The 15802-nt window shown below is 43.6% G+C and overlaps 1 protein-coding gene across 1 annotated transcript in view; it reads left to right on the forward strand.

Moving 5' to 3' along the window:
• LOC306714569 (glucosidase 2 subunit beta-like) overlaps positions 1-15802 on the forward strand; it is a gene marked incomplete at its 3' end in the record, with an annotated part of 87082 nt that overhangs the window by 15004 nt on the left and 56276 nt on the right. The window contains exons 8-9 of the mRNA XM_079184616.1: positions 2048-2126; positions 14280-14366. Coding sequence (XP_079040742.1) covers positions 2048-2126; positions 14280-14366 — 166 coding nt within the window. The remainder of the gene's footprint in view (positions 1-2047; positions 2127-14279; positions 14367-15802) is intronic.

Below are 15802 nucleotides of genomic sequence, written 5' to 3' on the forward strand. Positions count from 1 at the left end.
TCTGCAAGTGTCGCTTATTTCCACACGGTCATCATTTCAGTCCGTCAGTCGATGGGATTCCGTGAGATGTGCCATCTTGAGGCACGACGTGTATTGATGCCCATTTTGAATAACGCAGGAGGCGGAGGCTTTGTATATGTTTGCTACATCGCCATTTTTTTTTTTTTTTTGTAAGGCTCCGCAGCTCACACGCCCCAAGTGTCGAGCTTGATTTAGTTGCCGTTAAGATAAATGCCAAGTGCAAAGTCACCGGTATACCTGATGCCTGCACATTTCCAGGCAATTTGCTGACATTGAACCGGATTAGCATGCACATTGTAGACTCTTTATCTTGTACCAAAAAAAAGCTCTTGGCTTTGTCCCTAATGACACTTAGCAAAACACTACCCCGTTCTTAATCCACTCGATTGGAATTGCTAATTATCTTTAATGCAGATTCACAGATAATGGTTCTCCCATTCATACTGTGAGCTAATCTTTGTGTCTATTTAGCCACCAATAATTGCTTTACGGCAAAAACGCAACCCATTTTTTTTTCTTAGAACATCTAGTTGCCAAAGGTTCGTCTGAAACTTTCTATCGGTTTGTGCTACGGGGGGAAAAAAACACCCCTCCCTCACACATTGGTCATTAAGGCAGCTTGTGGACTTCCTCGCCATTATTTCATCCCGAACCTTCCCAAGCACCGCACACTCACACACACACACACACACACACAAGTGCAAGCCACTGTGCCAGCTGGCAGGCAGTTGGCAGCCCAGTGCAGGATTAACTGGTACCAGTATGCCGGCCTATAAATAGAGTCTACCAACTGCTTCAGGAAATGAACCGCGATGGAGCCTCCCAAAGGCCCCGCAAACAGGTTGTGCTTTTTATCCCCTCGTCCCTGTCAGGATTATAAGTGTATACGTGTGGAAGAGTGACTTCCCCTCCGGTTTATTACTGTCTCTTTTCAGTCGAACTCACTATAGGTGTGCAATGCCAAGCACCTCCTTTTTTTTTAAGATGCCATGATCTATATGTGTATAAATGCCCCCTGTGATTGGAGCCGGAGCCAGTTTCCCTTTTAGAGGCCTCTGCGCCGCCTCACAATAGAGAGAGCCATTGTTTTTCTCCAGCACTTACCCCGAGCATTGATCCTCTGTAGTGGAACAAGCTATTCGCTTTGTATGTTACCCCGCACTTCCGCTTTTGATGGACTCCCGGGATTGATCCTGCCCATGCAGTCGTTATCTCGGCTCAATAATGTTGGTTTCGGTGGAACCTCGGCAAGAACGACCCCAGCAGGAAAGTGTGGCTCTAAAGTGTTCCAGGATAAAAGGTGGCGCGTATGGTTTTGATTGTGCTTTGTGTTGCGTTGAGTTGTCCGCCATGTGGAGGGAAATAGGCTGAACGGACGGTGAAACTGACAAAGCCCAAACTCCCCTAAAGAACGAGCTCCCCCAAAAAGTACAGTGTTCAACTTACCCTCGTATCAGCTGAAACACCAGTAACGATTGTTTGCATTTCACAATATCTAGTGAGTTAGCTGGTGCTGCTTTATTCTGACACAGTCAGTCCTCACTGGTCCATCGATAGCTCCAAACAGCTCGTGCACCATAGTCCATGTTCTGTGCAGCTAAAAGATCGTACTTTGGGTCCAAAAGTACAATATTTTATTTTTGTTTTTCCTTTCGTTGCAAAGCTCACGTCCACCTACGACAAGTCTAGTTGCCATGTTTTGCTGGTCCTCAGTTGCTCTGGAATAGGTCCATTGTTAACAAGTTGTTTGTGTTAGCTGCAGCGGTGAAGGCATTGACATGTTCACAGCAACCAATCCTGTTTAAAGAACCTGCTGAAACTGAGGATTGCGGATATACTAACGGCATTTTCAGTTAATTCATTCAGCTCATCCCAAGCCTGAAAATCAAATGTTATGAGATGGATTTTATTCATTTTTTTTAAGTTGCCTTGAACTGCCAAATGTGTTTTTTTAGTGTAGGAGGACATTACTAGTCAATGTACCAGGAGACTAAGCTGTTATCTGTCGTTTTTTTGTACACAACAGTATAACGGTGGATGAAGTCCAGGCTAAAGTGGCACTTGTCCATGATGAAGAGCGGGTTCTCTCTGAGGATGAAGCAGTGGTAAGTTGTCTTTTGTTCATATGGTTTATACTACAATGCTGGTGAGGGGGTGCAACGGGCTATGGAATTCACTGAGGTTGTGTAACCAGGCCCGACATTGAAGAACTTTGTTTCTCTGACAAAAACAAGTGTGTTGTAAGGTTTCTGTGGTGTACAGTATAACATCTACATGATACATTGGTATACAGCACAGTAGATATCATTTAAAGGAAGCCTTTGATTCTATATTCTCCTTATTGTCCCAACGGGACGGGACAATGTAGCTGTGGGATAGAATAGTGCACTTTTTTACACATTAATAAAGTCGGTGTACAAGTGAGTATTTACCAGACGTATATGAACTGAATCTAATGTAAATACTTTAAGATAGCCAATATTTACCATATCCTGAAGTCGCTTAATTCAGCATTTTTCAGATTTGCCCCAAAAACAAGCTGATGCACATTTTCATCTGCCTCGCCTTCTCTGTGTTTTTTGTGTCTTGCTTGCGTTGGCTGTCTGTCTGCCGGGTTGACTGTTTCCTCCACTCGTACAACAGGGTCCCTTCCAAATTCATTTGAATTTTGAACAAGACGAGCACAGTTTCCCCAGCAGTGGTTTCCCCTCAAGCTGCAGCGTGTGCGAATGTGGCTGTCGGTTTCACTTTAAACTTGTTGAGCGTCCCTCTTACCAGGCAACACATATCAAAATCTCTGGCTGTAAACAAAATGGCTAGAGCTCCTTTTTTCCGCTTCTTCTCGCTGTTCCTATTTCTAATATAAATGGCGATTGATATGCGCACTCACAAAAAAAAAAAAGGCAGTTGGGCTCCTACTGCAGGGCAGGAAAAGTTTGAGTATGTTGTCACATTGCTGAAAATGTGTTTACAGATGTTCAAATGTTTTTCACAAATTAAGGGGTGACGAAGTAAGTCTTGCATTGGCGTGCTAATTTTAAGGACTGCAAAATGTCTTAACGAGACAAATGTTTGAATGTTGGTGTTTTTCATATATGTGTATATATGTTATGAGTGTATGTAACAGAAAAATACTGTGCCGCACCAAAGCTGTAAGCAACAAAACAATCTGTTCATTTGTTATCTCTGCTGGCTAACGTGAAGACACTCCTAATGAATTCAACAGCATCCGCAGCAGATGAATCGGTATGAATGGTAAAATGTGCACTTAACTGCAACCACAACAAACGGCGATCAAGCCGGGGCGAATGAAACGGGGCGCCATTGACAGTAGTTAACATGTAATTTGCATTAGAACTGACGAGCGGCACCGTGTTAGCACCTTAATCAAGGTCCAAGGGCAGCAGCAGTCGTGCCGTATGGGAAGTTAATTCTGTGCACTGGGAGGGATTTAGAGAAACACTTTTGCTCTAATACCGTCTATTAACTCTTTGCTATCACCCCCCCCCCCCCCCGTGCATTTCTATTTTCTGACGACTTTAACGTTGCAGTGACGTTGCTGTGCAGCAGGTGCGTACCCTGACTGTGAATCCTTTCAGGTTGATCAGAAAAATAACTAAGATGTCTGAAGACCTTGATTATTCTTCTTCTGCCGCACTCGGGATAAACCCGCGTATTGTTTTTTTTGTCACGCTTATTCAATTTGTGTCATTTTCACACCTTTTTATTACCCCCGCCCGCTTTTTCCTTTCTCTTAAGAAGCTTTTGGCCGCCACAGGAAAAATTTAGTTTCCACTTCAGCGGCCCAGATAATTCAAGAGCGGAGAGGATTTTCAGGAGAACAATTTGATGATCAAAGGAGGCGCTCGGTTCGGGAGGGATATTCTGATGTGTCGCTCCCTCAGTGTTCCATCATTATGTTATAGCGCCTCCATTCCTGTACAAACCACCGTTAATGTAGATTCAAGTTTATTCGCTTTCAGAAGGTAATCACGGGTATTCCAGAAGAATGTCTTGTCCAGCAAATTGCACCATTCTTGTTGAGTTGTCTCCGTTTTAAACACACCACAGAAGACCTGAACAGATATTATTTCAGTACTCAAACTGAAGCATTTGCACTAAATTAGCTCCCGCAAAGGGAGGACTGTCCTCTCCTTTGTCAGTAACTACAGTACAATCCACTCTCAGGAGCGCTGATGGGTGACCGAGCTCGGACTATAACTATGTGCTGGTGAACAGAGCTCGAGGAAATTGCCTTCTTCTCAAGAAATGGGCATTTGTGCCGAGGTGAAATTCACTTATCCATCTACTACCCACTCGCCTCCCTTCAAAGCCCCTTAATCAGTGGACCAGAAACCCAGAAACCCACACTATATTCAGTGTACACTGAATATAGTTTTTCCTTTTGAACAGGAGAATAAAATCAAAAGTCAAGGTTTTGGTGTTCAAGCATCTTTTGGTGGTAGAAAGCAAAGATGGGTGAAAAAAAACATTTGCCGTAGGTGCATGGGAGGTTGGGAGCTTGCGTGTTGGTATGTAAATCTGGCTTTTTTTCCCCCTACTGTTTGATAATATTTGCTGCAACCCAGGGGTTCCAGAAGAAGAGCTGTCATTAGTTGGTAACAAGGCCGAGAGGAAGACAGCAGAGCTGGGGTGTAGTGGTCCACGGACATAGCTTCAAGAAATCCTGTATGGTAATAGCACTCGATATTCAAATTCGGTGCTTGATGGAAAAATAAACTGCTTTGAAGTAGTATTTTATTCTCGTTCAGGCTGGTTAGATGTCTACATACCGTAATCTGTAAACTAGTGTGATGTATAACCGGTGTGTGTTTCAGAGTTTTGTATCGAGTAGTTGACGAAACTGTTACTTTTCATATGGATTTTAGTAGCTGTTCTGGAGCTTTTGACCATATCGCATGATCTTTACCAGCAGATGGAGTTGTCATGGAATTGTACATGTTCAAATTTCCACTTTAAGGAGATTCAAATTAAGAATGAGCTTTGAAACTCAATGTTAACACTACTTTAAACAATTTTGACAATCAAGTAATGACGATTAAGTAGGCATTTTAAAGTTACGATATCAAAGATCTCCGCTTTGTTCTCTTTGGTGGCACCTGTGTGTAGGAGCCAGGTATGGCCTGTTTCATTTATACCTTTTTTGGTCACTTCCGGTACACTTCCGGTAATTGAGTCACGTGGTGTTGGAGAAAGAAATATCAGCTGTTCAGTGGTTTAGTTGCAGGATTGGAAGGAGAGGGGGTGAGAGAGGGAGCCTTATTTTTTGTTGACCACTAATTCACGCTAATTCACGCTACTATCATTGTCTGACCTATGACTGTATGCCAGAATCAACCTTTTTACGTTTACAAATAAACATTCAAAATTCAACCACTGGATCCGTTAAATCATTTATAGCCAGCGCGTCCGCAAGTCTAATCTCCCTTACTTAGCCTCTCGGTGACTATCGGAAAGTTGCTATTAGTCACCTACACCTGTGGCTTCAAGCTGTAACTGCAGATATATTTTGGGCTTTCACTTCCCAGAGAATGTCGTAAAAACAATATAATTATCTCGAAAGAAGTTGTCTAAATACTTCCCCGAACATGATTACAGTAAACAACAACCTTCCCTATACCATTCAGCCATCTCTGACATGTGTCTGTCGTAGTGAGTGACGGATTGATGGTGTCACAGAAAGCACCCGCGAAGCAAGCAGGCCAGACGCGACGTTCACCTCTCTGTCTTTGCAGCAACACTGAGCTCTCGTGATGTTCACAACATCCACCGATACGCGACCTAGGTCAGCCCGGCTCCTCACACCATCTGTTTGGGCTGCTTGACATTTGGCCTTAGCCAACACTGGAATCTCACTTCAGAGGCTCACCAGCATGCATATCAACAGGGGCAGATTTTAACATTTTTGAATCTTTACTGACTGAGTTAGATTTTAGTGATGCATATTGAATCGGCGTTTAGGCTTTTAAAGTGTTGTGCTTTATCCAGTATAATGGGGTTTGACTTCTCGTACAATACTGCACATTAACTGTTGACTGTAACTGTTTCATCAACCCGAAGCACGTTTCATCAACCCGAAAACACTGCAAGGTTGTACTTGAATTCACAGCCACATGAACAGGAAGGCCGGCGTTACGGCACATCTCCAGAAGGGGGCAGCAGGCATCTGAGCTGACTGCGAGCTAATGGGGAGGGGGGGGGGGGGGGTGATGGAAAGTCACATTCACAGGTCATTTAATCTCTTTGTTTTGTCATGGGCTGGGCCTCTGGTGCTGTTTTTCTGCCTCGCTCTCTCGCAGAAAACCGAGAGAGATCCCTCCCGTTCAGAAATGAACAATTCTCATCTGCCTCCAAGAGTTTCCTTTCTCGTGCATTTTGTTGGGTGGTTTTGTAACGCTTTGCAGTGACTCTAGGATTGAATGTGTGTTCTGATGAGAGCTTTGGGTCTGGATGGGACTACAAAAAGCGTGTTTAACTCTCTGAAATGCCTTTTTATTTTACGCCAACCAGTAACCTTGAGGTTCGATACGCGCAGACCTAAGCTGCATTTAAGATTCCAGTCGTACGGAACTGGAATCGTACGGAACATATGTTTGTGTATTCCGATGAGATTATAGTCTTGTGTTAAAAGCCTGCTGGGTCTATGAGGCTGGTTGGCTGAGGCCCCCCCCAGTACCATTCATCACACGTGCCATGTTTTTTGCTCCCCAGCTGGAGTGCTTTCAAGCTATATAATGTGAAATGACAGACTGGAACTAGAGGTGGAGTGATATGCGGTTTGTAGAAGCGAGGTAGAGAAAGCTGACCTGCTAAAATTCCCTGTTTTGTGTCATGTTCTGTTGAGATGGGAGGACGGGGGGGTGGGGGGGTTCAAAGAATGGTTTGGGCGGTAACTGTGAAAGACTTTTTTTTTTATATGTGTTTCAGGCGGCACACCTGACACTCCTCAATCTCTTGCCTTGCCCTCTTCCTCTGCACTTCTAATCTCCGCCGCACTCGTCTTTTCTTATGTAACCGCAGTGATTGGATGCGCTCGAGGTTGCACGGGTGGCACCAGTAATGGAACCAGTGGGGGGGGGGAGTCAAAGGCAAGAGAGGCTCGGAGCAAAGTGAAGAGGCATCGTCTGATGCTCCTCCATGCCCTCAACAAGGTCTTATATCAAGAGGTGTTTTATTTATCTACCTATATGTCTATCTGTTAACTTACTCTGTCTTTGTTCTTTACTTACTTTCTATTTACAGTTTGTTTCTCAGCAAAACGTTTTTATGAGAAAAACATGGTCGTAAATAGTGACGTGTAAAAAAAAAAACTAACTTGTCAGATTTAAGGAAGTTAAATCGCCCCAGCTGTGTTTGTACCGCTTTGACTCCATTGCTGCAAATTCTATCTTACAAGCTTGCACTGACAAACCAGCCTTAAAGCCAGCTCAAGGCAATCGTTTGTATTCTTATCAGCTCGAACCACTTGACAAATACTATTGATGTTGCTCCTGTGTAAACCGCACCACCCAAGAACAGGCTGCACGCTCGGCAATGAGCAACGTCCAGGACGAGTGGACATCGGTTTCCTCTGTGACGAGCCATGCCAGGTGAATGCATTGATCAGTGATGTTGTTCTGTGTCACAACAACGGAAAGGATGTTTTTAGCAGTCTTTAAATATTTACCCCGTACATTTCTGAAACATTTTAGAGGGATTATTCTTAAGTTATGCTCATGACAGAAAGTGGATAATCGGCTTATTTTATGTACAAGCATTTCTTTTTACGGTATAATTGGGGTGGGTGATATAGTTAAAAGTGTCCCAGTGTTCAAGTCGTAACCCTGAAAATGTCAGTTCTGGTTAATTTGGCGACACCTGTGGCTACTTGTGGCAACAACAAGTGCGGTTTAATACTGCAGCAAAATACTCGAGCAGCTACTTTGTCGGGAATAGAAGAGCGGAGCGACTGTGCAGGTCAACTTAACAAATTGCGTTAGCCAACAATTAAGAGCTTTTAATGCGAAGCAGCAGCAGTACCAAGGGTTTGGCCGTGCATTACCGGTAACTTCATACAGATCCGATACGGCTGTTAGAGTGTAAACCGTAAGGCTGATGTAACATTTCCAAGAAGTGTATTTGCTGTATTGCATGCTGCAGAGTCAGTCCAGCGCAGGAATGCCTGACTCCAAACAAAAATAAACACAGAAAGTAGTTCCCTGGATTAGCTCTCTAGCTAACTGAATGCATCTATGACACATAGTGAGAATGGCCATAATTAGGAGACAAAGGCCCAGGTTAAAAAAATACTGGAATTTTCCTTTTTAATACGAATAGTTTTCAGATGTTGACGATATTTCAAAAGCATGCACATACAAACAGCAGCAACACATCAGTGAGCAACTTATTATTTTGATTAATTTATTTCACCAGCATAACTTTAAGCAATAACCCTTGATATGTATTATCCTCTCACCGCTGGTTCCTGGAAGAACATGTTGTTGAGGAACCTCTCATCCGTTGTGTCTTCAGCACTTGACGTGTTTTGTGTTTCCATGGTGACCCCACCCCGCAGCTCATAAGACATTAATGAAAGCTCTCAAAAGGCCGCGGGGGCACCAGAATAGCGCTCGTCGTCAGCGGTTCAGCTATCGCGGGGCGCTCGGAGGAGTTACACAACGTGTTCGTCCTGAGACTGTTCCCTCTCCCCGTCAACTCGCAGGCTTTCGAGACCGGCAAAGATCGGGCTTGCTAGCAAAGGGATGACACACGGAATGACAAAACTCCTGTGTCTGTCTGTCAGGCTTGGTCTTTATCCGACTGACATTCGCTGGCTCAGACTCATCCAGGCTCTGGAGAAGCCAGGGATAAGAGTCAGACACAGATGGCTTTTTCCCTTGCAATTCTGTCTAGCGCAAAGATTCAGAGGCAGGGGGGGGGGGGGGGAGAACCTTCATCCTGTTTTTACAGACTCTCTGAAAATATAATTGCCTCTACAAACATATAAGAATCCAGCGAGTCTTCACATACTGCAACAATGTGTCTTTTTGTACCGTGTTTTTTTTTTTTGTCTTGCCGGGCTTTATTCTTTGCGTCTGTGCTGACCCAACCTATTGGTGATTAAGGCGTTGCTTCAGCAGAGACATTTCTTGTCCTCGCTGAGTAAAGTCGAAAGAACAATGCAAGAAAAAGCCTTTTGTGCCATTTTAAAAGTGATGAGCCGAAGCCAGCGTGAAGGAGGGGAGGGGAGGTGTAGGTGTTAAATTGATTGGCGCGAGAAAAAAGCATCTGCTTTGCAACAGCTTAACGGTTGCCTCAGAAGCACGCCTGCTATTGTTTCCAAATAAGGATACCCACTTCTGTGTGCCTTCAGAAGACATGTGTAAGAGGGATAGAAATTGTTACATAAGAAACATTTAGAGACAATTTCTTTTTCTGTTTTCTCCCCGCAGCTTTCCAGGAGCTTGATCCATTTTCTTTTTTGTTGGCCGCCTCAAACTTCTTTTCAGTTCTCCAGGTAGTTCAGAGCTACTGCGTGGGCGGAGAACAAAAGACGGCAGATACGGGGCCGGAGTCGGCAGCTGATCCAATGACAGAAATGGCGCCGATGCGAGAGGGTCCCAGGTGTAGTCGTGACTCAAGTAGCACTCCAAGACAGCGGGGGGGGGGGGGGTTGTGTTTGAGGGGGCAAGGAGCGAGAAAGTAGCAGGGTGCATCATGGGAACTTGCACTGTGTGACAGGCTGCGTGTTGTGTGCTTGCTCCTTGACAGCAGGAGAAGCAAAGAGACGACACACCTGACCCCCTTTAGACCTTCACCAAAGTAAGACGGGACTCAGATTTCTCTCACTGAACAGCAGTGGCATGACTGTGCTCCTCTCCTGTCTCTGCATTTAGTTTGACGTCACTGGTGTTCAAAATACCAGAAATGTTTGCGGACTGGAAAGGCCAAAATGATACGAGTAGATATTTTTTTGTAGGCCGACTTTTCAATATCTGTTGATCTGCATCAGCCTCTAAAAAGTGTTTTATCAGCAGAATTCCTATGCAATAATGAGCCCCTTTGATTGTTGAGTACCTATAAGCAGAAACTAACTTCCATCTGAAATAATGCAACATGCTAGCTAGAATTCATTATCTTGATTCAAATTCACAAGGCCCTTTAAGACGAGCTATTTTAGGGAAAATCCTCGGTGTGGTCAAATAACTTAAAACGGTCCCGTATCAGTTCTCTCTCACTAAACCCAATTGCTTTTGATGCCTGGCTGAAATGTGCTATGCATGCATGCAGAATCCAGCCAAATGACAAACTGCACGTGTAATATTCAACGTACAGCCGACTGCTATTTTCTTCCTCCCTTCTTTCAAGTCTAACCAGCTAATTATTAAAGCCGTCAATCACACATCAAAGGCGACACCCAAGGAAGAGCGGAAGTCCATAATTGGAAATTTTTCTCCCAAGAATTATTCCTTAATGAAACCATTTAAACCCTTTCTCCACGAAATGATGTTGATTAAAATACAAATGTGTTTCATTGTTTCTAATAGTTTTCAAATGTTGCCCTTTTCGCTATATACTAATTGAGCATCATATTATTTCCTGAACTGAAACCATCATTTTTGCAACATGCGTAAGTGACATAAATACCACTTGGATACTGTATCTCTACTGTTGTTTCATATCGACGGTTAAACTAAGAACCTGATTATATTCACGTTCTCAGTCTCTGTTTGCTATAGAGTGCGTTTCTACGTGTGTTGCTGTGCACTTAAGTCAGGATCAGTATCGTTGTCCCTCTGACTCCATCCCTTCCTGCTTTCTTCCCTTCTCTCTCACGCACTGGCCACACTCCCTCTAACCGAGTGACATTTATTAATTAAATATGTGTACTGCCGCAGGATGTGCCTCCCTTTCCACTATCTCCAGACACTAATAATTACATTGGCATTTAGCTCCGCGATAAGCCGACCCTATGGCCTTTATGAAATGTTCCCTGGGCCCGGATACTGAGCAAAATATAGACTGATGTGATGCTATATATTGATCCAATTGCCTGTCTTGTCGCTTTCATCTTGAGAAAAGAGACAGTGTTCATTAGCATGGTGGAATAATCGCAATAACACCTGATTTTCTTCCATCATTAGAGGCTGGAAGTGAGCTTTGCTGGAAGGATGCTGTGATAAATTATCACAGGGATCATTTTAATCTATGAAAGATGTAGCCTTTAAGTTTAAAGGCAGACTTTAGGACTCAAAGGATTTTATTCTCCCTTCAACTGACTAAGATATGTACAAGCAGCAGTTTGAATAAGCAAAGAAATGATGGATAAGCTGCTCAGTGTTTCCCTTTAAGATCATGCCTCTGCAGTGAAGTTAGCCAAAAAGCTTTAAGTTTGATTTTGCTTTTCCTAATTACTTTGCCTCACGTGGCCTAATCAGGCTGCTGCGTTATACGATTATTCTGTGCTTTATGAGCTTCAGGGATGTATCAATGGATGCCTAAGTCACAATTACTGCAATCATGCATTTGGTTTTGTTAAAAAGCTCACTTGTACCAGTTACATTTTTGATAAATCTCTTCCTTCAGTTACCGGGGTATCATTTTGCTTTGGTTTCATTGACAACTTGTTAGAATTTGCTGCAAATGTGGGACATTTTTTTTTCTTCCTTTTTTTTTTAATCTTTCACATGACTCAGGTCGTTTTCCACTGCTGGGGTTGAAGAATGCCTTAATCACAAACCGCAGCGTGGAGCAATCACTTCAGGTTTGCCTGAATAATCTCTAATCACCAAATTTAACTTTGAGATTTGAGTCTCACTTGTTCCAGAAAGGCCCGAGCTGAAATGACCAAGGCTCCAGTGAAAACCACTTGGGCTTCAAATTGGGCCTTTGTACCTTTTCAGGTATCTGCTCGGATGACCAGTGTTGTTGCTGCCTTGGGAAATCTGCCGCTGACCTGTATAGTTTTTGGATGATGTTCCTGTCCCTGTCCGTCAAAGGGCTCGAACAACATGCTCTCGACTGAGGATAAAAGCCCAAAACAAGTGACTGAGATGCTTGAATGAGGCAAATTCAAGCATCTGATCCAAAAGTAGCTTGCCGCTTTATTACAGATGACTTTCTGCCCATGCAGGTGCGCACATTCAGTATGCACACACACACGTACTGTATTTGCTTTAATACGGCGTGGAATATATGTCTCATCTTTTTGTTTGTGCCGTTTCCACATATTTGCAAGGTGCATTTCATAACTAGAAACCCAATAATCTCTTGCCTGGTAGATATAAGTGGTATTTGTAAAAGCGTGCTTCTGGGACTAGCTCCATCTATCAAATAACATAACGCGGTATGTAGCAATGTTATTTGATCTTTCCTCCCTCTCGCTGAAAGGGCAATATCTCAGCATCCTGTTATAGCAGCCCTTGTGTTAGTTCCACTAAATCAACTGTAGAGCTTATTTGTCGGAATTGTTGGTGAATTTTCTCATTACACGAGTCAAATCTCTCAGAAATTGCAGTTTCGATGCAGTTTGAAGACTAACGGGGCTGCCTGCTACATAAAAGTGATAGATGCTTAATGTGCAATGTACCCACGAGGCAACATTTATAGAACATCTCTGAAAGTTCTGTTACAGGGTGAAGATCAATTTTGAAGGGTTTTCACTTCATTTTCTTGTCTTCACCAGCACTTTGGTTGGCAAACACCCACTTGTCCCCTTGCGGTTAGCCAGAGTTTGTTTTTATATTCAAAAAAATATGGACAAAGTTGAAGCTCATCACAGTTCTACGCCGTGGGAGTGGAAAAGGATCACATTAGTTCCCCAATCGTCCTTTGGGAACTTTTGGCAGAGATTATTTATTTTGATTGATGTAAATCCAAAAGTGCACTGCTTGAATTTACTGAGCCGAGTAACAAACTATAGTACGGGCGGGCAGATATTATTACGATCTATTAATCCGTCTATTGTTTTATTCAATTAACTGTCATCACAATAACTGAATCCCGTGGCGACGTCTTCAAATTTCCAGTTTAAGATTTTTCAATTTGAAACTAGAAAAACAGCAAATCCTTCCAAATGTTTCACATTTCTGCTTGTTAAATCAAATACAAAGGTGGAGCTCAAGATAAGGACAGAATACTGCATTCCAAACCGTGAACTTTGGCGGCGCTCAGCTCGTTTCCTCTCAGCGCACACAGCATATCTTGTTGTGCGTTTCAAACAAACAAACATTTCAATTTGGCTTCGGAAAGACGACCTAAGCACAAAATAACTTTTTCTCACCGCACACGTCCAATGTGATTCACAGCACCTGCCATTCCGGTACAAATGTCCGCATCCACAGTCGTGTTTATTAGCTTAGCTTAATTGTGCATAGTATTTAAAGGTCACCGCCTGCTGTGATACATCGCTGCCAAGAAGCGGCTTCCCGGGGACACCGTTTCAGATGAATACACACTGAAAGCTGCACCAGCTTCCACCCCTCCGTCCCCGTCCTCTACCTCCCAACGCGCAGCACATTCGGCTGTTACAGGCCGTGCACAAGGGCCTGTGACTGATGGGCGTCCACTGGTACGCGTCGCCTCACCGACTTCCATTTCAGCCGGCAAAAGGGAGCAGATTAATTTGCTTGTCAAATTTCTCCCCGTTTTTTTTTTCTTCTTCTTCTCTGCAGGAGTTTATTCAGATCGGAAGAACGATGTGTTTGTCCTCCAGCAAATTAAAGCATGTGGTATAGCTGTATAAGTACAACCTTCCCTGGTGATTAATGGTATTTGACTTCTATAAGCAGTAAACTTCCTCCGTTTGCCTGTAAAAACTGATTTAATGAGAGAGTGACTCGAATAGATAAGCAGATATGGCAGCGGGGATTATTGGGAGGTGAGCTGAATGGGGGAGATGGATGATATGCGGTTTATCAGTTATACAATGCACTTCTCATAAGACCGTACCTGCGGGGCGAGCAGCCACTAAGCAATAGAGGCGAGAATGCGAGTGTGCATTTTAAGGTACGTGTCAGAAAGTATACATGCTTTTGAGGAGACGTGTGCGCTTAAGGTGCAGGCTGCGTATTGGGTTGTATAAAGAATTTACAAGAGAAGAGAGCCTGACATGTTGAGTGCCTGTAAAGCTACAGAGGCTCTGTGTTTGATTTGTATACTGTGATTCGGTTTGTGTGCTATTTTAACATCTGCTCAGTTACAGTATTTATTAAAAGCATATTTAAAAAAAAAATGACTCTTTCCCCCTCACCCTCCAGGCTTTGTTGGGAGGAGGCCATCAGATGGATGTGACCACGTTTCAGCACACCCTCTGGGACGTCCTGACAAAAGCAGACAGTGTCAAGGTGAGCGCCATCATTCCTCATTCTTCTTCAGGCTGACTGCATTCTTCATTCACTCCTTCATTTCGTTATTCCATGTGTTGGTTCCCAGTTGCACTCATCCACATGCAACAGGTGTTGGTGGAACCTCGGTGACATTCGGCGGTGGCTTCTTTGTGGGTCTCGTGAATGTGGGAACATAATTCTTCAACGCATGATTCCAAAATGGTTTCAAGACAGCTTGTAGTTGGTGTTCTAAAATACAAGCTTAGCTTTAATTGACTGTGTAAGGGCTGATCATTGATCCCTTCCTCCAGCCACCTTTAGCAGATTCAAATCCTCTCAAACATTTCCCCGTCTGTCAGTTTGCTTTCATCCGTACCGAAAGAAAAACCCCTCTCCTCTGGCTGTTTGAAAACAACTTCCTGACAATGGCCCGGGTAGACGTAAATAAGGAAATAAAGCACTGGTATCTTCACTGTGCAATGACCTCCAGGAACAATGTAGAGACGAGAGAAGACGATAAGCACAAAAAACGAGGACGAATTGTGTTCCTTTAACCGAAATGTGCAAAAGCTTGATTACTCCAGAGTTGTAAAATGTAGCCGCTGGTGACTTTGAAGCGGTGACGTTCTTCTAGTTACCTCGATGTGATTAGATTTACGTCATGGTTCTATGCTGCTTTGACACAAATAACCTCATAACGCCGCGCTTTCTCGAGTCCGTGCTAATTTAGAGTCCCTAAGCTGCCGGCGTATTTCATTCTGAGCACAGGTTTTTATTAACCACATGTTTTCGTCTCAGGCCGAAAAAAGAAAATGTCCGTGTCTCTCTCTCTCTCTCTCTCTCTCTCTCTCTCTCTCTCTCTCTCTCTCTCTCTCTCTCTCCCTGTCTCCTGAACTGAGGACACGGAGAGTATGAGATACCATCCTTTTCATTTCCGCTCTCCCAGATAAAAAGATGAGACGGGGGAGAGTACGAAAGTGAGGCCTATCGCTGGGCAGCAGTGATTGAGTCCCTTCGCTAAGCCACAGCGAGGATCTGCCCAAATAACCCACTCTGCCGATAAGAAGCCAGTCATTTCCATAGACAAAAAAACATCGGGGTTCAGATTAGATTGCACCCTCCGCCTGGCTTATCTCAGTGTTGCTCCATCATAGAATGTGAATTATAAGGCCAACTCCTGTCCCCCGTCTTTTTAACGAAAAACACCCCTGAAATATATCCACTTGAAATGGTTGTTATTGTTGTCGTTGGCAGTAGCGGCGCAGGTTTCAATTTGATTCGATGCCCACATTAACTGCCGCTTTGTTTAGAATGAATCCAGGTGCAATGCACTTTCTGTTCCAGGGAGACGCTTTTATTGCTCGCAAGGTTGATGTCTGCATTGCTCTCTTTTCTGACCTCGAAGAAGAAGAAGAGACGTCTCTGTTAAATAAGAAGAAATAGAAAACAATTTC

Source organism: Pholis gunnellus (assembly GCF_910591455.1).
Source record: "Pholis gunnellus genome assembly, chromosome: 23".
NCBI lineage: Eukaryota > Metazoa > Chordata > Actinopteri > Perciformes > Pholidae > Pholis > Pholis gunnellus.